We start from the raw sequence: 22,408 nt of genomic DNA on the forward strand, positions 1-22,408 counted from the left end.
AAATTTTTGGTCCCTTGAGTGACAACTTAATGAGGTTTTATTGTATTATTTGTTTAATCCTGTTTAACATTTTTAGAAAAATATTTTGATATCTGAACAGCAAACACTTTTAGTAATAAGAAATTTTTCCACTATATGTTGCATATTGACACTGAAAAGACGAATGGGCGTACCTCACCTTTAAGCATTTTGCAGAAAACAGATTTAAAGATTTCCAGTTTACTGTATCGCTTGAGAACCACCACCAGTGTGAGGGACTGTAACTTTTTTTCTTATTTATTGTAGAGATATGCCCATTGGTCATATTATAAAATCGACTTTGGACTTTTCTGTGGTGGTCATAACTCAATCTTTCATTTTTTTTTTCTGAGATACACCCATTTGTCTTTTTAGTGACAATATGTTCCATCATTTGTGATTTAAAAAAGGAAGAAAAAAAGTTTTAAGTACCTTTCATACACCCTGGAAATCGTTCCCGAAAAGCAATTTCCATATCATCTGGAGAAAGCCAGTTACCCAGGGTTCCTTTAATTCCATCTTTAGTTGTTGGGACAGTGTCGCTTTTATTGGGAGTTGACATAAATGTCAAACTCTCAACTCGAGCTACATCTGCAGGATCTGTGCGGGCCAACCAACTAAAGATTTCAAAAAAGTAGGAACAATTTCAAAGTTTAGAAAAGCATATAATTTATTAAAAACATCAGAGTGAATAAAACTAATAGTGAACAAAATTATAACTTTCTGCCAGAATTTTAGTAATCTTAAAAATAAAAAGATTCCAAAAAATTACATAAAAATACAACAGCTAATTCATGAAATAAATTTATTTAATCATGTTTGTAAAGTCAGCAAATGGAGTAGACACCAAACAACTAACAGAAGATTGAAATTAAATTTTTCAGCATTAGGAATTGAGAAAAACATATTACAGCAAGTATATGTAATTACTTTATTACATTTGGTGATAGCCATCTTTTTTTTTTTTTTTTTTGTATTCTGTTAGTCTTTTTTTTTTTTTTTGTTACATCTCTATTTCTGTCATGAGGATTTATTTTAAATTTTCTTTCCTTTGATTAAAAATATTTCAGTCGCACAGAAAGTCCCATCCCAAGAATTTCTAAATACGATTTAAACAGTTAAATGAAGCTCCACTGAAAAGTTAAATTAAGATTGGAAAATCCCACACTACTGATCAATCAAATCAAACGTTATGAATTTTTCAACGCTGGTTTGTTTACATTTAATTGTTGCCATTCTACAATAAGTAATTAGCTCAAATCCGGTGCTATGTACCTTAGTGTTTTGTTAACCCTTCAAGCGGCCGTGACGTAAAATTCCTTCACCCAGCGATGTATTGAAGAGCGGCCGTGTCGAAAAATTTGGCCTTGAATATTCTGCTCCGAGAACGGCTGCGGCGTAAAATTCTATGGAAGAATATTCATGGCGAAATTTTTCGACACGGCCGCTCTTCGATACATCGCTGGGTGAAGGAATTTTACGTCACGGCCGCTTGAAGGGTTAATGAAAATACTTGAAACCAGGGCAATTACCAAACATTTGTTTATTTTCGGAAGGGTTTTACAAAACGCATTTCTCATGAAAGCTATATGATCAATAAAATTTGATTTAATTTGTATATTTTATTGATTTTTGTTAAAATACGTTTTTTAAATGACAGGGTGCTGCTTTAAGGATATTAACAGAAGCAAATGTAAAAGATGCGATGACCTAAAAAAATGAAGGGAAAAAATCTAAAAGTAAACTTTATAACTTCACTCTTGTTAAATATTTGACGCATTTTTAACACTTCTGAAGTATAGATGCGTGTAATTATTTACTTGCCATTCGAGGTAACATTCATTTAATTCATATTTTTGACACTTATAAAATACATTAGATGTAGAATTAGGGACTTTCAAGTTCAAATAATTTTGATATTCTTGTTAGTGTCAGGTATTTAAAATTTGAAGGGAAATGCTGCATTGTTTGGTAAGAAATGATATTTGCATGCAATAACTACAATAAAAATAAAGACTAGATAAAGCACTTCTTTTGCACAATTCTCGAATAATAATTTCTTTTTTCAAATAAAATTGGAAAAATAAATCAAATATAAAATAACAATGTTTTTTTTTTTTTTTTTTCAGCAATGAAAACCATTTTTTGGACTAGTTTTGAAGAAGTTTGGAGGGAGTTTGAACCTTAAAAACTCACTTCTTAAATACGGCTCTGCTTGAAATCTTTTTGACTGCAGATTTGAGTTTAAATCATTGATTTGAGAACAAAATTATCTATCAAAAATGTGGTAATTTTTGGCACAATATGACCTAAAAATGAAAGTGATTATAAACCTCATAAGTATGTATGTATCGTCTAAGCAAACTTAGTTACCAATTTTCATATTTTTTAAGTGGCGTTATCATTCCTTGCTTTAGCATTAAATTTAAGAGGTAATCATTTTCAGATTCACTTCCATCACAGATATGTAGATTGTCTGGCTGACAGAGCTTCGCCTTGTCCTCGACATAGTTTCTTACTCTTTCATTCAGCCGGCTGAGGTCTCCATGAACAACACTTAAATTCCTTACCCCACTTGAGATTAGCTGTGAATGATGCAGACATTGCACATTTTTCACAAAAAGATTGCCATAGCTGGAAAGAAAAACAAATATTATACTACAATATTATAAACGTAATTTTTTAAATCATAAATACAAAACTTTATTGTATAAAGATAACTAAGCCTATTGATACAGTTCTCTAACAGGGTTCATACTCTATTTGGATGAAAAAATTCCATGACTTTTTCATGACTTCATAAAAGTTTTCATGACCTTGTTTTTGAAGAGAATGGTACTATTTAATATAAAACTTAGCCATTTTTTTGGAAATGTGTATCAGTAAAACTTCTATGTGAATGCCACTACCTCATCGAAGCACTTACTTGTGATTGAAAAATATCAGTATCCTAAAAACTAAACTATTATTAGCAGCAAGTTACCGCCCCTAAGCCGGGGCTAAGACAGAACCACATGCAATATACCAGCATACACGCAATATTTCTGGATGTAATAACTGGGCTGTGTGGTATATTGCATTTAAACCATTCAAATTTGACTCTTTAAAATAAAACTACATTCTTTATTAAATTCATGCTTCTACGCCAGATATTAAAAAAAGAAAAACATTCAGTAGTGAATAAATCTTTTGATTCAAATGTACATGTTTACTTATTTGCACATTTTCAAACGCATATAAATTAATTGGTTTAGAAATTCTGGAACATAGTGTTTGCATAGTCTAGAGCTAGAGTTTAATCTAGAGCATAATGATTCTTGACACTGAAAATGGCAGTGGGTCACAGGAATTAGTTTTGCGGACCGTATGTTGAGTACTACTGTTTTCAAGTTTTAGAATTCCCCTATTTATGTATTCTATCGCCTGACTAAAGATCTTCACTTTCTAAAACCTTCAACACATTAACAAACTCTGATAAATTTAATAATAAGGTTTTTACGAGTAATGGAAACAAACTCGGATGCAATTGAATCAGGGCCGGATTAGGCATAGAGCAGAAGTAGCAAATGCTACGGGCCCCGCTCTTCAAGTGGCCCCCTGCCATGAGAAAGAAATTCCAGAAAAAAACTACTTTCCCGTAATTTTACCCGTTTAAATTTTTCTATTTAGATCTAGCTTTTTTAAATGTTCAGGTAAATTAAGAATGCTCAACGCCTAAAGAAGTTTTCACTTCAAAAATTTTATCATAGGTGCAGGGAGGAACGGGGGGGAGAGGGGAGGGCTGGCTTCTTGCATCATTTAGAGACGGTTGGAGCTTCAAACTAACAAAGATTGAGAACCCTCACTACCTTATAACTTCACTTGTCACATGTGTGTCCGTTTGCCCATCAAGGCATCAGAGGTTTTGAAGTAACAATATCTTTAGTCACGTCAGAGGAAGCACGAAGGGGAGGAGGGGGATCGCTTGATGCCTTCCAGAAATTTCTCTTAGTTGAAGTCTTAAAACCGCAATTTTAGTTAATCTTTCTTAGTGTTAGGAGAAAAAGCTCAGTTGGGTCGGAAAACTTTCAAAGCTGTCCTAAAAACTACAATTTTAGGCAATATTTGGTAATGTTAGGAGAACGGGTAATAGGGTTTTCTCTTAAATTTTGCAAAAAAAAATCTAAGTCAATTAAGTTAGGTAATTTAAGGGAGTTAGGGATCCCTAAAACTTTCAGCTATTCAAGCCTAAAAAAAGGCAAATTTTGGATGTTTGATAACAATAGAGGAAAGAAGATGGGACTCTTTCCTGAAATTATGTTAAAACTGTAACCAATTTAAAGCTATCTTTGGGAAGAAAAGGTTTGAGACATCGACCTAAAGCCTAGCCGAAAACAAAATTTCAAACAATGTGAGAAATTTAGAGAAAGGGATGAGGGGCTGAACTCCCCCACAAAAATTTCTGTCAAAGTTTCAAATCGCGATTTTAGATTATCACTGGAGACGTTATACGGGGGGGGGGGGGGGGGGGGGGATACGAATTTGCTTCGCAAAATGTTAGAAACTGAAATCGTCACGACGCAGGCTATCTTGAGTACTATAGGTAAAGAGTGGTGGCTCGGAGCCTTTCCCTCGAATGTTGAGAAACTGGAGAAGTAGTTGGATATAATTTTTTTGAAATCGAGCTGGTTCATTCTAAGCTCTATTTGGTTTCTTAACTTCATGTCAATTTGTCACCCTCAAAAATTACCACGCCCGACACTGTAAGCAACAATGAGCAGAAACCTTTTTCTTTTGCATCACCAAAGGTAGCCGAAAACTTTTTAATTCAAACTTGAAATTTCAGAAAAATTCATGGTTAAATTGTTTAACATAATTGAAAACTCGCTAAAACTGCTTTTTGGAACTTCAGTTTCGAAAAATGTCCATGTGGGAAATCCCAAGCCCGATTCCTTCCTATAATGTCATCTAAAGGTAGCCTACAAAAGTGCGTATTTTGGATGTAATTAAAAAAAAGATTTGTATGCGGGTGTACCTCCCCCCCTCCAGCATTGTTAACGATCTTCTAAAATGTACTTTTAAGACTTCAACTTCAAAAATTTTCCGGGTTGTCTTGGAAAGTGCCCTGAATCCCAATCCATACTAAAAGTAACTAGCGATGACCTACAATCACGTTTTCAACACTTCTACTTCGAAAAATCTTCAGGGGATGGCTTTCGTCAACTCGACCCACCCCTACCCTAAAATCACCGAAGATCGTATAAAATTATCCTTTTAGAGTCTACAATTTCGAAAATGCTCTGCCAAGGGCGGACCCAGAATTTTTTCAAGGGAGGGGCGATTGATTTTTATTATGTGTACTGATTTTAAAATATTGATCACAAAGGTTTTTGATTTTCATTCCAAAACAGTTCCGAGATAGGGTCATAAACCAACCCCCCACCCCTTCTCCCAACCTCAATGAAACTCCGCTAAATTTGCGTTTTTTGAACTTCATTTTCGAAAAGTTACTGGTGAAGTGTCCCTCAAGGGAGGGGCGATCCCCCCGTCGCCCCTCCCTTGTATCCGCCCCTGTGCTCTGCTCAAAATTGTGTTTTTAGATTAATAATAAATAATAAATTCGAAAATTTTCCAATGAGGCCTCCTTGAACACCCCTCTCTCCACAACAACATTAAAGATAATACAGTTCTATTTAAGACTTCAATTTGTAAAAAAAAGCCTGGAGAGAGTCGCTGTGCACCCAAAATTTTCTCTTTAATTTTACCTAAGATGGAATTTTTGACTTCAGTTTCAAAAAATCTCCGAATAAGGGCCTCCGAACCTTCTCTCTTCCTAATGTCATAAGGGGTCGTTAGAAATGAGTTTTTAGAATTGAAATACCGAAAATTTTCCGGGGGTAAACCCCAGACCCCCTCCCTTCAAATCGTTCAAAAATTACGATTTTGGAACTAAAAGTTGAAAACGTGTAGTAACGGGAAAACGAGGAGCAATATAGTAACGAGGGTCATAACCCTCGTAAAGCTTTGAAATTACGTATATCCATATTTATGTATTCATGCATGTTATATGTGCACCTCCCGTCTCCATAAAGAAGTACACTATTGTTCTCATGTTTACTATATGTACTCATGTAAAAACGAGGGCCCCTTGAAAACATTTGCTACGGCCCCCGCGCTGGCTTAATCCGGCACTGAATTGAATTGCGTTTTTTGAATGGCCGAAATCAAGAACGCGCAAGTTGGCTACTACAGAATGTGAAATGTAAAAAGTGTTGAAAATAATGGAAAATTCAAAATGAGTGATGTCCAAGCACTAAAATCACATTGCAAAAAAGACGAGTGGTTGCTACAGAAGTGGATGCAATGAGATGAAAAATTCAGATTTGTTTTTGGGATTGTTCAATTTTCCAGTTTTAATAGCCTTTATGTGTAATACTGTTAAAACACTCAAGATTTCTCATGCTCTTTTAGCTACTGTTACTTTCTCTTCGCCCAGGACATTTTTTCATGACATGACCTTAAATAAAATTCCATGACTTTGAATGAAATTTTCAATTTTCCATGACTTTTCCAGGTGTGAAATTTGCTTATTATTTTTTTCCATGACTTTCCAGGATTTCCATGACCTGTATGAAACCTGTCTAATATGTAAATTGTCCCTAGCTCAGAAGATGCGTGACATATCTTTGAGCTGCGAAATTGGAGAAGTATTTAATTTACAATTGGCATGAATAGCAATTCATTGACAGACAGGAAAAAAAGTGCATAAAATGATTCTGAGAACTGGAACTCAGTGACATAAATACATTCTAAATACAATGAACATATCTGATAAAACGCAAGAGCTTTTTCCAGTAATTTTGATGAGAATTCATATAAAAATTTAAATTAAAAATGAATGACAGAAACATGGCAACTTTCTTTCTGAAAGTGATCTTTAATTTCTTTATCAAAAGCATAATAAAATGTTTTCTAGAAATTATTTCTTTGTTCCTTATTTTCTCAAAAGTTTTCTGTGATTAACTCTTACTATGTAAATTTAGACAATCATAACCATGTGATACACTTTAAACAAATAAATAAAAACTGAACTAGCAAAACATTGATTGATGCTTTATGTTGTTAGAAACACAAACTCTGTGACATGACACAGTCTGAAAAAATATTGATGACTTAAAAATTAAACAAAAACCATGTACAAGATAAATATTTTTATATGATACTTACTTCCAGCTTCCTTCATTCTCAAGTACAAAAAATGCGTAAAAAATGTCAAGTAGTTACACTCTTATGTTTAATGAAAAGAAAAAAAAATAATGAAGAACCCCAATGCGAAAAAAACAAACAATATAATATTTATTAAAGGAAATTGCCAGAATTTTAGCAAGCTGTGCTCAATAAGCATTAATTAGCAGTACTGAACAAATATTTATAGAATAAAAATTTTCAAACAATTACATTTCAAAACATACAATGCATTTTCATCCATTTTTAGCAATCAAAATGAAGAATTAACAATATATATATATATATATATATATATATATATATATATATATATATATATATATATATATATATATATATATATATATATATATATATATATATATATATATACAAAAAAGTACAATCATATATTAAATAACATGATACGAAAATCTAATTACCACTACAGCAGAATATAGAGCTGCAATCAAAGATCTAATATGCCAATTCAGGAGTTATACTACGATGAAAATGGCAAGCAAAATATTTGCACATAATTTGCAACAAAGGAAATTGATAAAAGCAAAAGCAAAAAATTAAATATTTAAAATTCATTTCTCATAAATGGTACAACAACATGCAAAAGATATGAAGAATAAACTTAACAGTGGGCTCACAGAGTTCGTTTTAAAATATATAAAAAAAAAAAGAGTCATGCATATTTTTAAATGTAAAAATCCAAAAATCTATGCAAATAGAACATAAAACTATCAAGACCATTCAAAGACTACCTACTCATTCTTTGAAAAAAGGGCTTGGGGTTTGAAAAAGTGTATCGAAAAATTCTTACTCAATGGAGGGTAGAGAATCACAAGTTGATGTCTCATTCAAACCAGTCAACATATTGTTAGTTGAACTTCAGTAAGCCCACTATACACAGAATTTTTAGGAAAAAGGATAGGATGAAAGAGACAATGAATAAAGACAAGAAGGAACACATACATATACACAGGAAATATAAAAGGAACAGTACAGTACCTTAACATAGATTAATGTCTTAAATCCATAGGCGGCTCGTATGGAGAGGGGGGGACTGTCCCCTCACTTTTAAAAGTAAAGAGGCTTTGCCCCCTTCACTTTTCTACATTCAAAATTAACCATCGATCAAAAACTGATAAAACCAATTATTTCATGTGTTTAAAAGAAGAAGAATTGACTTAATATAAGTCAGTGTGGGCCTCATATATTTCTGAAGTCATCTTCACTAATAATAAAACTGAAAGTCTCTGTGGATATATGTCTGGATGTCTGTGAAGAGCATAGCACCTAGACCATTCGGTCGATTTTCATGAAATTTGGCGCAGAATTAGTTTATAGCATGAGGGTGTGCACCTCAAAGCGATTTTGTTCTTTTCTATTCCGACTTTAAGAACATTTTCCAGTGCAAAATTATCATAAGATGAACGAGTAAATTACCAAGTTATCATAATGTGGAACCGTAACATGAGCAAGCCAATTGGAGAGAAATTCACCATACGTTACTTGTAAATATACAGGCGAACCAAAAGACCTTTTAATTTTCTGCTACGGGCAAAGCCATGCGGGCACTAGTTAGTTCATAAAAAGTAAAATGGAGCTTTAAATTGGAAGAAAAGAGTCTGATGTGGCCATCCATTTCGATTTTTGAGGTTGCGGCTCAAATTGTTGAGAGGTCATTTAATCAATAATAGTGCTAAACTTCAATCATAAAAGGTAGTTAAAGAGGCACTGTCCACCTAATCAGCCTCCCCCCCCCCCCCACGACTTTTTTAAAGCACCAGACACCTAGACTTAAATCCCATAGTATAATAATAAATAAGTTAGAAATTAAAGACCTCACCAACTACACAAATTATTTGGAACTTAAGCTATTTTTCTTGCATTACTTGATACCAGGGGTGGGTGCAGTGGATAACTTGTCTCTCATTAAGATTGACTTTATAAGTGAATGATGTGCATCAATGAACTTTCAAAAAATTTTCAGGACTAAAGACAGTCAGTATAACTTCGTTGCAAGAATATCTAATACAACGATAATTCCTTCAAAAGTGAGAAAATTTTGCAGCCCCAATGAACTTTTATACATAAAGGCAATGCAAATCCATCTTCAACATGATGACACTATGTGCACATTTAAATCTCAGAAAAGGAATATCTTTTTCTCAATAACAATTGTTATTTCCTGCACCCCTGCAAACTGCAACAATAATTATGTTTCAAATATCAGGAAAAGAAAGAACATTTCCTTGCAGATCAACTAAAACTTATTCCATGATCGATCTTTTGGCCAGCCTTGATTTCATGACATAGTACTAAAGATTGGATAAAAATTAGAAAAATATGTAGTTAAAATAACCTTGTCCAGGGTGTGATGTTTTATCATGCACCAGTGAAAAAGCAATTAATCAACAAAGTAGGGTACTACTGTCGAAGGCAACCGACAGCTTTAGTTATGTAAATACTTTATAGATGCTACTACTTATATAAAGAAAAAAGAACAATTGATTTAAGTGGTGCCACCTACTGAATAAACAGACAACTAGAGCGGCAGGTCACCTGCTATGCTAACACTAAAACGTTACTTACAAATTTAGTAAAAAAACTTAAGTCATGCATTGTGTTACAGTTTTAACAAAAAAAAAAAAAAAAAAAAACTCTTCAATTAATTCCAAGTTGAAAATTTTAAAAAAGAAATGGAAGCCTATACTATCAACTACAGTATTACGATAAACAACTTTCAGCCAAAGCTTCAGTTTCACAAAACAGCATCATTCAAGCTTCCTGTTAATAATTTAAAACTTAGCATTCAAGGAACGATCCTAACCTAAATGACCAACTATTTTTTTGTTCTTACATGGGCGCACGCGCTGAAAAAGTACACATCTGGGGGGGGGGGGGGCACACCGAAGTCTATTTTGCATAAAAATGAGCCGCAGCGATATTTCGTAACAACACTCTTCCGCCATCCAAAGAGTCGGGGGAGACATCAAAAAAAGCTTAATCGACAGGTCTGATACTGCTTAATATTCAAGCCTTCAGCAAAACTACCACCTGGCATAAACAAATCCCTTTTGCAATAAAACCGAAATTCAACCTTTCTGACGCAATTTTCGTCAACGTTTCATGCCGAAAAACTACTCTTAGGTTGTTCCGTATCTGTTTACGCAGACATCGTTATCCAAGGTAAGTAATTTACGACACCTTCAAACAGCTGGGAAGAATTGTGTTCAAACAGAACGTTCCAGCGAGTTTGCTGACGTAAAAACAAAAACATTTATACGAGTCAAATAGATGTTTATCACAAAACAATCGTCTCTTCCTTCCCCTTTTGAAATATTTTAGTTCATTGATCATTAATAAACTTTCCTTGTCATTACGAAAAATTTCAAAAGAAAAAAAAATGGATTTCGTGAACTCATGTACGAGCATAAAATGCCTGGCGAATCGTCAGATAAAATTTGACGAGCAAAAGAACATTTTGGGATCACAGTAACCTGTCATCGAGGCACCTTCGGCTATGATGTCAAAGACACACACACACATATACACTTGGGGTGCCCCCCCCCCCCAAAGTGAAATAGAGCACCCCCCTCAACTGCTACGAACCATCCCCTAAGAATGAGAGCCCCTCAAAATAAAATCAACCTCTCCTGAAAATTTCAATGGAGCAATCTGCAATGAATCCCCCCCTCCCCCCACGGGCAGTTACACACAGGGTCGGCTCTAGTAGTTCTACCGCCCTAGGCGATATTAACAAGTGCCGCCCACCTCCCATTCGATAATAATATAAAATAATAATGTATTAATAAAATGAAAAAAATTATAAAGTAATTAAAATTAAAGTGAGTTTTTAGTTCGATTCCAAACTGGGTTTGCATATCCAAGCACTGGTACACACTTTAAATTATCTTCTTTAACATTGAAGTAGTGCAACTTATGGCACTGAAACATATATTAATATTTTTAAAAGACTTAAATCACGTAGTTTGCCGCCTCAGAATTAAATTGAATTTTTGTTATATTCCGAACTATGTTTTGCATATCCAAGCCCTAGTACACGCTTTTTGCATCTGGGGTGATCATATTAAACGTTAATCAAATCCCAAGGTTCAATGCAACATTTCCATTAGTGAGTAAGCTAAGCAATTTATATTTTCACAACTACGAAGTCGTAATTTTTTGCATATTGACAAATTCCAAGCATTCATGATTAAGTATCAATTTCTGTCTTTAGCAGAGCTCTGATAAACGGCTATCAGAATTCTTCACCAGGATACTTCGAATTCTTATCTTATCTAATAAAGTGTATGGCAAAGTTAACTGCCTAATGTTGCGCATTCGAGCCTGCAGCTGGTACGATTCCTTTCATCAGTCAATTTCGAAAATTTATTGGTCTAGCTTTGTGGGTTTTAGTTCGTTAATGCAAAGAAGGTAATCAATGGGGTTGTTTCCAAAAGTGGTACTTTTTGTCACTGAAATTGATAGAATAAGCAAAAAAAAAAAAAAAAACATGAACCCAGAAAATACTTTTATTTTCCCAACAGTTATTTTTTTTAATTAATTTTCTTAAATGTCCGATTTTGCAATAAAGGCGTGGTCTTGATGACGTTACAAATGCACTTTGCCGCATCTTTCTACCGCGATTTTACGTTATGATAATCAAGAAGTGAATTAAAATTGCGCTCTACGCTTGCTATCAACCATATCGTTGCCAATACACGTGAGTAAAGATGCGAATTAAATATTTTGCTCTGCGAATGGCATTTCATCATTTGTGATGTCATCGGACAGAAGCATTAACAGTAAAAGCGCGCCGATTTAAGTAATTTTTTAAAAATATTAAACTTAAACATATTATTTAAAAAATCGTCAGATCCTATGTTTTTAAGCATACTCTTTTAGAATTTTTTTTTTTTTTTTTAAATTTTGGAAACGACCACATTGCCAATTCTCTATTTCAGAATTGGCATTTTACAAATATTTCTACTACGCAAAACTTTTATCTTGGGAAAACATCTACCTCAGTAATAAATAAAAAACAAAAAATGAAACGCTGCTGAGAGACGGAACTTAAGAAAACGCTTCCTTGTTCATATTCTGTAAAAGAATTCAGAAGTTGAACAACCTTTCAGAATTCGAAAATGAAAAGATATGTCTAATTTCTCTTTCTCCACTTCCTGTAAAGAAATAGGAAATAAATCAGCTGTTGACAACAGGTTTGCCTTTGTGTGAAACTTCATCTTTTAATTGAATAAGCTAAACTAGTTCAAAAATAACAATCTAAAAAATAATAACAATCTAAACAATAGTGAATAATATCCGGAAAAAATCATTTTATTCATCTTTCTAGAAACTTTGCCTAAAGCAGCCATATTTTCTCCTTTTCAAATGACTTATTTGAAAAGTTAAAAAAAGAATTCGGAATAGGAGACGGATTGCTACGAAATTATGTTTACGCAGTTTTACTCACATGAAAAAAAGGAAGTCGTGGAGCCATTGGCGTGCACGGAAGGGGAGGGGGGGAAGGACACCTGTTGGCCCGTGCCCGAGCCTGAAGGGGGCCCAATATTTTTAAAACTGGGTGTGAAATATCGGAGTATGGAGGGGGCGGAAAAGTTATTTGTGACGGGCCCTAAATTTCTGTGCACGCCCCTGCGTACAGTTCTTCCCATTTCAAAAGTTGAAATAAGAAAAAATAAAGCTTTGGAAGCTTTTATTTTCCAGATTTAAAGGGAAAGCTTTTATTTTTTCGCTTTAGGGGTGCCCACATAGGGTGGGGGGGAGAGTCATGACGCAGACTGCGTCATTGAAATTTTTAGCTGGGGAGGGGGGTTAAAGGGTATTTTTACCGATTTTTGGGAGGCTTGCTTTTTTTTTTGGGGGGGGGGGGGTCTTCGCATAATTTAGGGGGTGGGCCCTTGCTCTTAGGGGGCACCCCTGTGCTGAACTAGTGATGTTCCGGATATCCGAGGGGAAATAAAGATCGTATCCGTTACTTTTTTGACGGATCTTAAACGGATCTCTTCTATTCTAAAAATTCTTAAATATATTAAATATTTAAATAAAAGACTATTAAATTCCGTTTCAATTAGGCTTTATTCCCTATTTAAATTATATGGTATCATTTCTGAGGCCAATTTGTACCCTCCGTCGCAAAAAGGAAGGGATAATAAATTTTAAAAATGTGTATATGTGTGTCTATTTGTGGCATCGTAGCTCCTAAACAGATAAACCGATTTTCAAAGTTCTTTTTTTCGTTCAAAAGTTGACTTAATCGAAAGAGTGCTTAGATTGGCCTCGTTTTGGTAGAACTTTAATTACCGTAGAGTCGGAGATATTAATTAAAAGCCAACTCAACTTTTTTCACGATTATGGTAGTAAACACTTACCATACGTTAAAAATATTGAAGCTAATTGAAAGAACGAAGTTTTCTGCGTTTTATATTTATTTGGAACTTCCAAGTTATATACAGTAGGAGCTATAATCTTGTCAAGTAAATTCTAAATGCAATTCTAAGCCTTTATACGCGTGATTGGTAGCGATTTCATAGTCGGAAGATAAGGAGAAAAAGCTCAATGATTTAAAATTTCTATCTGTTGTCAGTTCATGTTTGTTAACAGTGTGTGTTCTGACCCGCGAAATTCATCTTCATATGAGGTTGGCCCACAGGGACGTGTTTTTTTTTAAATTTAATATTGATTTTTGTTATGTATTTGGGGTTTGTGTTAGTTTTCATTTTGGTTTTTCTCGGCATCCTTCAAAAAAAGTGACACTAAATTCTCCATTTAGTGATTGTAAAGGTGTTAACGGCTCTGTTATTTCGTCGGACGGGATAAGTTGGTTGGAATAGGTCAACGCTGCATTTATGCTGAAATAAAATGCAAAAAAATATTTCTAGCAGTCCAGAAGCAGCTTTACACCCTTTCTCCTGTACCCTACATCTAACGAGCAAGCTAAAAATAATTTTTCATATTATGTTTAAGCATTAATGCAAAGCTGATGCAATGCGCATTTCTTCAACTCTCCTTCAATTTTAACGGAGATTTCTTTAAGAGTAAATCATAGTCTTGATTATATTTTCGCCGTAGGTGACATTTTTTGAAGAAACAGTGCCATTACCCTGACGGGAATACTTTCCCTAGCAAATTTTACACTTGGGATCTACTTTTTTAACGATCCGACACATCACTATGCTGAACGCGTGATTATTGAGTTCTTTATTTTTACTCCACACACGCATTTGTAAAAACCCGTTCAATGCTTCAATGTTAATCATTTTTTACCGGATCTAACTCTGTATCAAACCTTCTTTTCATGATTGTGGTCTCACATCTAATATATGCCCTCCTGAACACTACCTTCTCGTAGTAACATGTAATTTACATTACTCAAAACATTTTCTGAAGTGACATAACATTGTAAGACATCTTAATTTCAACATGATTTTAAACAACATGTGACAGTTTAAAGATAAGAGTCTGGTGATGCAAAAAAGAAAAATCACTGAATGTCAAAACAATTCATTCTTGGATTGTCCCTGAAAAGATCAAAATGCCCTCTGGTGTGGCGAGCGTTCTACGTTGGGAAATACTGATCACTAGAGTAAAGGATATCAAAGCGATTTCGCTTACATATATATTTTTTGACATACATTTTGCATGTTGTAGTTTCGTGTCAAAGCACATCATGTTTTACTAATACACTTAAACCCCTTTTTCTACGGTGTAAGGAACCGCATAAAAAAAAATCGTTCAAAACTTCACGAGTTGGTATAAAAAAATAGTTTCGCAATACTATTAAAAAATATGTTTTTCATGCAATGGATTAAAAACGTCTCACGCAGAAATTAACACGAAAACTTACGAACTAAATTGGCATCTGTAAACGAATTCAAGACAACGCAGCTACTTGGAATCTAGCCAAACCTTTCATTAAATAAATAAATAAATAAATATATTTTTTTATTGTTCAACTTCTCATATTTACATAGTTTTTCAATTTACATTGTTATTATTCTTTTGTATTTCTTGTTGTTTTTGTTTAGTACACTTGCCAACTTGCCATTGTGCTACCTATGAGTGAGACTTTAAATAATATATATATATATATATATATATATATATATATATATATAAGGGATGCGCCGGATATCCGGTAACTATCCGGTATCCGGCTGATTTTTTAACTATCCGGAACTATGAGGTATCCGATCCGGCAAGCCACTCCGGATCCGGATATCCGACAGTTTTTTGCAGGATATCCGGGCAGTTATCCGGTAAAAATGTGAGAGATATCCGGGGTTGATGTGGGGTTATCCGGTACGAAATGATGGTTTAATTTTAAATTTACTTTTGCAAAATTTTTTTTTAAAGCTTTCACTGTTTCATAAACTTTTCGATGATGCTTTCTCTTTTAATTGCTGCTTCAAAAACGACCATTCCTCTTCAAACCTAGCTTCTTTCATTCCCCCGCGTCCCCCCCCCCTCTCCTTTGCGAATCTGCTGACGGTATGCTGCGAATAATTTCTCCCTCCCTCTCTCACTCTCTCTGCTTTAACACTCTGAAGTGAAAAGTCGACCTTGAAATGGTTCATATCAAAACGCTTGAAGTTGAAGGAGCGGCCGTGTTGAAAATTAAAATACAGTCAAGTTCCGACTTGCGGGAGAAATGCATTCCACTACTCCTCTCGCGTAAGTTGAAATTTTGCGTAGTAGAGAAATGTATGAATTTGGATTTTTAGAAACACTAAAAAATTTTAGGCATTTGTAAACACCTCTCACACTATTTTGAACCATTTCTTAACTATATATTACCGTTTCTTGCATAAAAAAGCTTTATTATTCAATATAAAACTCTGTTACGATGTACAAAATTAATGGTCAATGGGAGAGAGACATGTAAATAAAACAATAATATAGTTACAGTCAGGGTTCGTACTCAAATTCCGAAATAAAATGAAGGAGTTTTGGAGGAGTTTTGAAGGAGAGAAATGCGATTTTGAAGGAGTATTAATGGGCTGCACGTAAATGATGTCGCATGTTTTTTTTTTTTTTTTTTCAAATGTTTGACCCCTTCCTTTTTTGTCACAAAGTGTCACACTTCATCTTACTCCTCTTCTTGTCACATGTCATATTTTTTATAAACATACTGTTATAATAACTGCTAAAAGGTTACTTTTTGTCACCCTCTCTCTTCCCCTTGTCACAATTTCATGAACCCCTCCGCCCCCCTCTCAAGGCATGACATCACTTGTGGACGTTACAATATCATAACTGCTATTTGCTAAACAATTGTTTTTTAGTACATCTGCTTATGTATTTCTAAATATTTAAATAATAATTAGAAGAACTGACTTTTGCAGATGAGAGTGTGGTTGAGAGAAAAGCACAATCAAGCACCATTTAAGGTTGGTTTACTTTATTTATGATATATCTTATAGTCATCTAATAATATTTTCACCTTCAACTTTTATAGCTTCTATGATCAATTTCTAAATCATATCTTTATGAAAAATAAATATACAAAATTACTACATTAAAATTGCCCTTATACCTTGGCCCTTATGATGAAGGTAAGTTGTGTCAACCGAAGTATTTTAAGTTACTGTCATAGAAGAAGACTGTGGAGTCTTGAAATAAAAAAGAAGGAGTTTTGAAGGAGTTCAAACCAAAATGAAGGAGTTTGAAGGGCCCTTCAAAAAAATTTCCTAAATGAAAGAGTATTGGAGGAGTTTTGAAGGAGCGTACGAACCCTGACACTGTATTAATAATTTAATAATGCACGCTTTGGTGCCATTATATCTCATGAACATTAAAACGAAGAATGAAAGAAACTAATGAAAATGCGGAATAGTTGCACTGAAGTGTGGGAACATCCGTTTTCAGTGATACTAACACCGGTATTCTCCACTCCGGTTAAAACTCGGACCAAGGCTTAAACCTCGAAGTTGAAAAACTACTCTATTCTCCATCCCGGTTTGGCGTTAAACTCGGTCACGGAACCACGGAAAGCCCACTTCCAGAGCTCGGCTTGTAACCGCTACCAAAGAATATAGATAGGAGAAGAACTTTCACTTCGAGACCGGTTTGTAAGCTCCGCAGAGAAAATAAATTACTAACGAAAACATGTTTTGGGACAAAAGCCGACATTTAGGAACAAATTCGTCGCCAACGGTGAACTGGCTTGGCGGAGGGTTGCCATTTCCTCGCGGGAGTCGGGGAGACACACCCCCCATGGAGATTCTAAAGCCTTTTGTATCTGAAGATTTGAAGAGTTCCTTCCAGATGTTCAATCGTTCTTCTCTTTTAACTAATGTACTCATTTGCTACTGTTGAAAAACCGCAACTGATACCGCGATTTTTCTCTTTGAGTGGGCCTGGAAGAAGTGTCATCGCGCCGTTCGACCCCTGAGCGTTGTGCGAACTAATGCATCTACTAATCAGAATGAATTCGCCCTAAATTTCCCCTTTTACTGATCATTGAGGGAAGAAACATTATTATTTATTTCCACTTTTGCTGATTTATATTGTTACAAATTCTGTAAATAGTAATTATTGTAGGAACGTAACCTGTAAATAGTTTCCCGTAATGAATATACAACCCCTTTTTCATATGGCTAAAATATACGACCCCTATTCCCTTTTTGTTCATTGATAAAATTTGATAACGGTCAACGCATTTCGAGAAGCGTGTGGAATATTTGAGAAAATTCTTTTCGGTGTATTTAAGCCGTTAGCGATGGATAAACAGTTAGTTTCGATTCAGATTTCGAACGGAGAGCATTTTGCTCTGTTTATAGCGAGGCATTTCGCTGTGTTGTTTTCGTATTTGGAAGTAAATACGTGTGTAAACGTTGAGTTTACGGTGTTGTGTGATAATTGCTTAATTGCTGATGAATAATTTAGCAGTTGTTGAAGATCTTTCCTGTACATAGTGTAAATAAATTTCCTGTGTTTTTATCAAGAACTGTGTTTTTATCAAGAACTGTGTTTTCTTTTCAAGAAAGTGGAAGTCGCACCGAATCCGTTACAATTTGGCGCCCAACGTGGGGCTACTTCAGGACTTTCTTGCAGTAAGTGTGACTTTGGACATTTTTTCATAATAACTTTTTGAATTTGGACTTTAATTTTATGGTGATTACTCGCGCAATGGATGAACAATTAAAACAACTGCTTGATGCAATCAACTCTGTTAAAAATGAATTGGCGGCTAATCAAGACCAATTAAAAAGTGATTTGACTGCAAGTATGTTGGCAAATCAAGACCAGTTAAAAAGCGATTTAACGGTGCTGAAAAAGGACTTAACGTCTAACCAAGAAGAAATTAAAAACGACCTTATTTCGGTAAAGACTGTGATGGAAAATAAATTTAATGACATAGAGCATCGAGTTGATGCTATTGAAGAAAAATTTAATACCGTTGAAAGCCGATTCAATGCTGTAGAAAATAAATTTGAAGATGAAGATAGAAGATTTCATCTATTTAAAGAAGAGATCTTTAAGGACGTGGAAAGGAGATTGGCGATCGCGGAAAGCAACTCTGTACAGTTTGGCGCTCCCACATCGGTTGCTCGACCGTCCATTAAACTTGCCACATTTGATGGGAAAACTTCGTGGCAGGTTTACAAAACTCAATTCATGATAGTGGCGGAAGCGAACGGATGGGACTCTGCTACCAAGGCCTGTCATCTTGCAGCATCCCTGAGAGGTGACGCAGCGGACATTCTCCAGACCCTTCCGGACAGCCAGCGCCTGGATTTCGCCGCCCTCACAGCTGCGTTGGAGCTTCGCTTCGGTGAGAAGTGCCAGAAAGATTTCAGCCGACTCCAGTTGAAGTCCCGTTTCCAGAAAACTGGGGAAACCCTGCAAGAGCTTGCGGCGGACATCGAGAGACTGTCTCATCTTGCTTTTTACGACTGCCCTGCAGATGTTCGAGACAACCTGGCACTCAACTACTACATCGACGGGGTTCGAGATCCGGAAGTCCAGAAAGCTCTACGGATGGCGGATGTCAAAGACCTGAATTTTGCCGTTGTGTATGCGATGAGATACGAGGCCGCCCAAGAAGCAACCCGTGTGGATCGCCATCTAATCCGGACTCCGGAAGCTGATGAGTCTGATTCCAGGTCGTCCCACCTCGCTGAACTTGAGAGACAACTCGGTGACTTGACAAGACATTTGAGCAGCATAACAGCCCAAAAGAAACAAGAGCAGAAGTGCTGGAAATGCGGTAGTGAAGGACACCTGCGAAGGAGTTGTCCGGCTCGCCAAGCTACGCGAGGGAAGGAAATCACCACCACTAAAGCTCTGCAGATTTCCTCTTCTAGTAGTGGCAGTGATGGACTTTTCATTTACGCACATGTAAATGGGAACCCCTGCAGACTGATTGTTGACACTGGAGCCAATGTGACAATCATTAGGACAGATGTGGCTCGTGAATTTGGATTGAAGCTGCTGTGGACATCGCCACGCGTAAGTCTCCAGACTGTGACAGGTGACAAGATCGAGATTGACGGTAAAGTGGACTTGGAAATAGTGTTTGGGAATGCCACCTACCATCATACGGCATTCGTCGCTAATATCACGGACCCCTTCATTCTCGGATTGGACTTTTTGAAGAAATATGACTTCACTCTCGACTTCAAGACTAATGAGCTGCACTCGATGAGAGAAGACATAGCCGTTTTCCCCGCAGAAAGTAATGTAAAATCCGCTCATCAAATAATAGCCCAAACAGATTTATCGATTCCCCCAAGGTCAGAATCATTAATACCTGGCTCCCTTGAAGAAAGCAATAGTTTTCGATTTGGACTCATTGAATACCCTAACCTAAGCAATAACCTAAAAGGAGTGCTGGTAGCATCTACGCTTGTGGACCTTTCTAAGGATGTAATTCCTGTAAGAGTCGCCAACGTGAGTGAAAGGCCAAGGAATATCCGAAAAGGTGAAGTGTTGGCAACCTGTACTCCAGTAAACTGCATCATTAGAAGAATCAATTCCCCCGAGACTGTGTCTTCCGAGTCCATGACATCGAAGTTAATTGGGAGTGCGGCATTATCGAAAGATCAAAGAACTGCTGCGGAACAATTGGTGGATGACTTCAAGCATCTGTTTTCATCTACATCGGAGGATGTTGGCCGTACGAATTTAACGCAGCATAGGATCTACACTGGAGAACACCCCCCTATTAAGCAGCATCCAAGACGACTACCATTCGCCAAGAAGGAAGAAGTTGAGACCCTCCTGAAAGAGATGAAGGAGAATGATGTCATCGAACCTTCATCCAGTCCCTGGGCTTCTCCCATCGTCTTAGTCCGAAAGAAAGATGGCTCCACCAGATTTTGTGTCGATTACCGACGGCTGAATGAAATCACCAAGAAAGACAGTTACCCTCTTCCACGGATAGACGACACCTTGGACACTCTTTCCGGACACAAGTGGTTTTCGACCCTGGACTTGAAGAGCGGCTACTGGCAGGTTGAGATACACCCTGATGACCGAGAGAAGACAGCATTTACAACTGGACAAGGCTTATGGCAGTTTAAAGTGATGCCCTTCGGCCTCTGCAATGCACCAGCTACGTTCGAGCGTCTTATGGAGACAGTGTTAAGAGGACTTTCCTACGAATCCTGTCTGGTCTATTTAGACGATATCATCATCGTGGGACGCAGTTTCGAAGAACATCTTGCAAATCTTAGGAAGGTGCTGCAGAAGCTTAAGGAAGCCAATCTGAAGTTAAGCCCATCCAAATGTAATTTGTTCCGCCGGGAAGTGAACTACCTTGGTCACATCATCTCTTCTGAGGGTGTACAAACCGATCCGGAAAAGGTATCCGCGGTCAAGAGTTGGAGTCGTCCCGAAAACATCCATCAGCTGCGAAGTTTCCTGGGGCTCTGCACCTACTACAGGAAGTTTGTAAAGGGTTTTTCCAACATTGCACGACCTTTGCATAAGCTGACGGAGAGCAAGCAAAAGTTCGAATGGTCCAAAGAATGCGAAGATGCATTTCTACGACTGAAGGAGGCTTTAACATCAACGCCTATCCTCGCCTATCCTCAGCCTGAAAAATCCTTCATCCTGGACACTGATGCGAGCAACGAGGGCATCGGAGCTGTTTTATCCCAAGAAATTGACGGAAATGAACATGTCATCGCTTACTGGAGCAAATGCTTATCAAAGTCGGAGCGAAATTACTGCGTCACCAGAAAGGAGTTACTGGCCATAGTGAAAGCTGTAGAACACTTCCATCATTACCTCTACGGCCGAAAATTTCTGCTTCGGACAGATCATGCCTCGTTAACTTGGCTTTTGAACTTCAAGAATCCAGAAGGCCAGATAGCCAGATGGATACAGCGGCTCCAGGAATATGACATGGAGATCAAGCACCGAAAAGGGTTATCTCACGGTAATGCTGACGCTTTATCAAGGAGACCCTGTCCTGAGAACTGCCACTATTGTTCCCGAATCGAGAAACAGTATGGAATGACTAGCCCTACCGCCTATCAGGTGACAGTGACTCCAACATCATCAGAACCTGATCCATGGAGTGATGACCAAGTTCGAAAAGATCAACTTGAAGACCCCGACATAAAACCAATTTTAGAGTTCATGGAAAGTGACAGTCGACGCCCTAGCTGGCAGGACGTTTCCATCTTCAGTCCTGCAACAAAAAGATACTGGGCTTTATGGAACTCACTCCATTTACGGAACGGCGTACTGTACCGAAAATGGGAATCTGATGACAGCAAAACATCTAGGTGGCAGTTACTACTTCCCCGATCAAGGATTTCAGATGTTCTGAAAGAAATACATAGTAGTGCGACTGGAGGACATTTTGGTGTGTTGAAAACCCTCAGTAAAGTTCGGGAGCGCTTCTTCTGGAGTAAGGCGAAGGATGACGTGGAGAAGTGGTGCCATTCTTGTGACGCCTGTGCTGCTCGTAAAGGACCGAAGAAGAGAAGCAGAGGGAAGCTACATCTGTACAACGTTGGAGCTCCTTTCGAACGAATTGGGATCGACATCCTGGGTCCTCTACCAAGAACTGCTGATGGGAACAAATACGTTCTTGTTTCCATCGACTATTTCACGAAATGGCCCGAAGCGTATCCCATTCCAGATCAAGAAGCTACCACCGTAGCAGAGACTCTAGTCCAACATTGGATCT

The 22,408-nt window shown here is 36.7% G+C and overlaps 1 protein-coding gene across 1 annotated transcript in view; it reads right to left on the reverse strand.

Annotated features, from left to right (window-relative positions):
• The window catches only part of LOC129216091 (phosphoenolpyruvate carboxykinase, cytosolic [GTP]-like), an 87,935-nt gene that overhangs the window by 37,625 nt on the left and 27,902 nt on the right, over positions 1–22,408 (reverse strand). The window contains exons 2-3 of the mRNA XM_054850241.1: positions 2,392–2,652; positions 451–635 (exon numbers count right to left, since the gene is read on the reverse strand). Of these exons, the coding sequence (XP_054706216.1) occupies positions 451–635; positions 2,392–2,652 (446 nt within the window). The remainder of the gene's footprint in view (positions 1–450; positions 636–2,391; positions 2,653–22,408) is intronic.

The sequence above is a fragment of the Uloborus diversus genome, chromosome 2, assembly GCF_026930045.1.
Source record: "Uloborus diversus isolate 005 chromosome 2, Udiv.v.3.1, whole genome shotgun sequence".
Classification (NCBI taxonomy): domain Eukaryota; kingdom Metazoa; phylum Arthropoda; class Arachnida; order Araneae; family Uloboridae; genus Uloborus; species Uloborus diversus.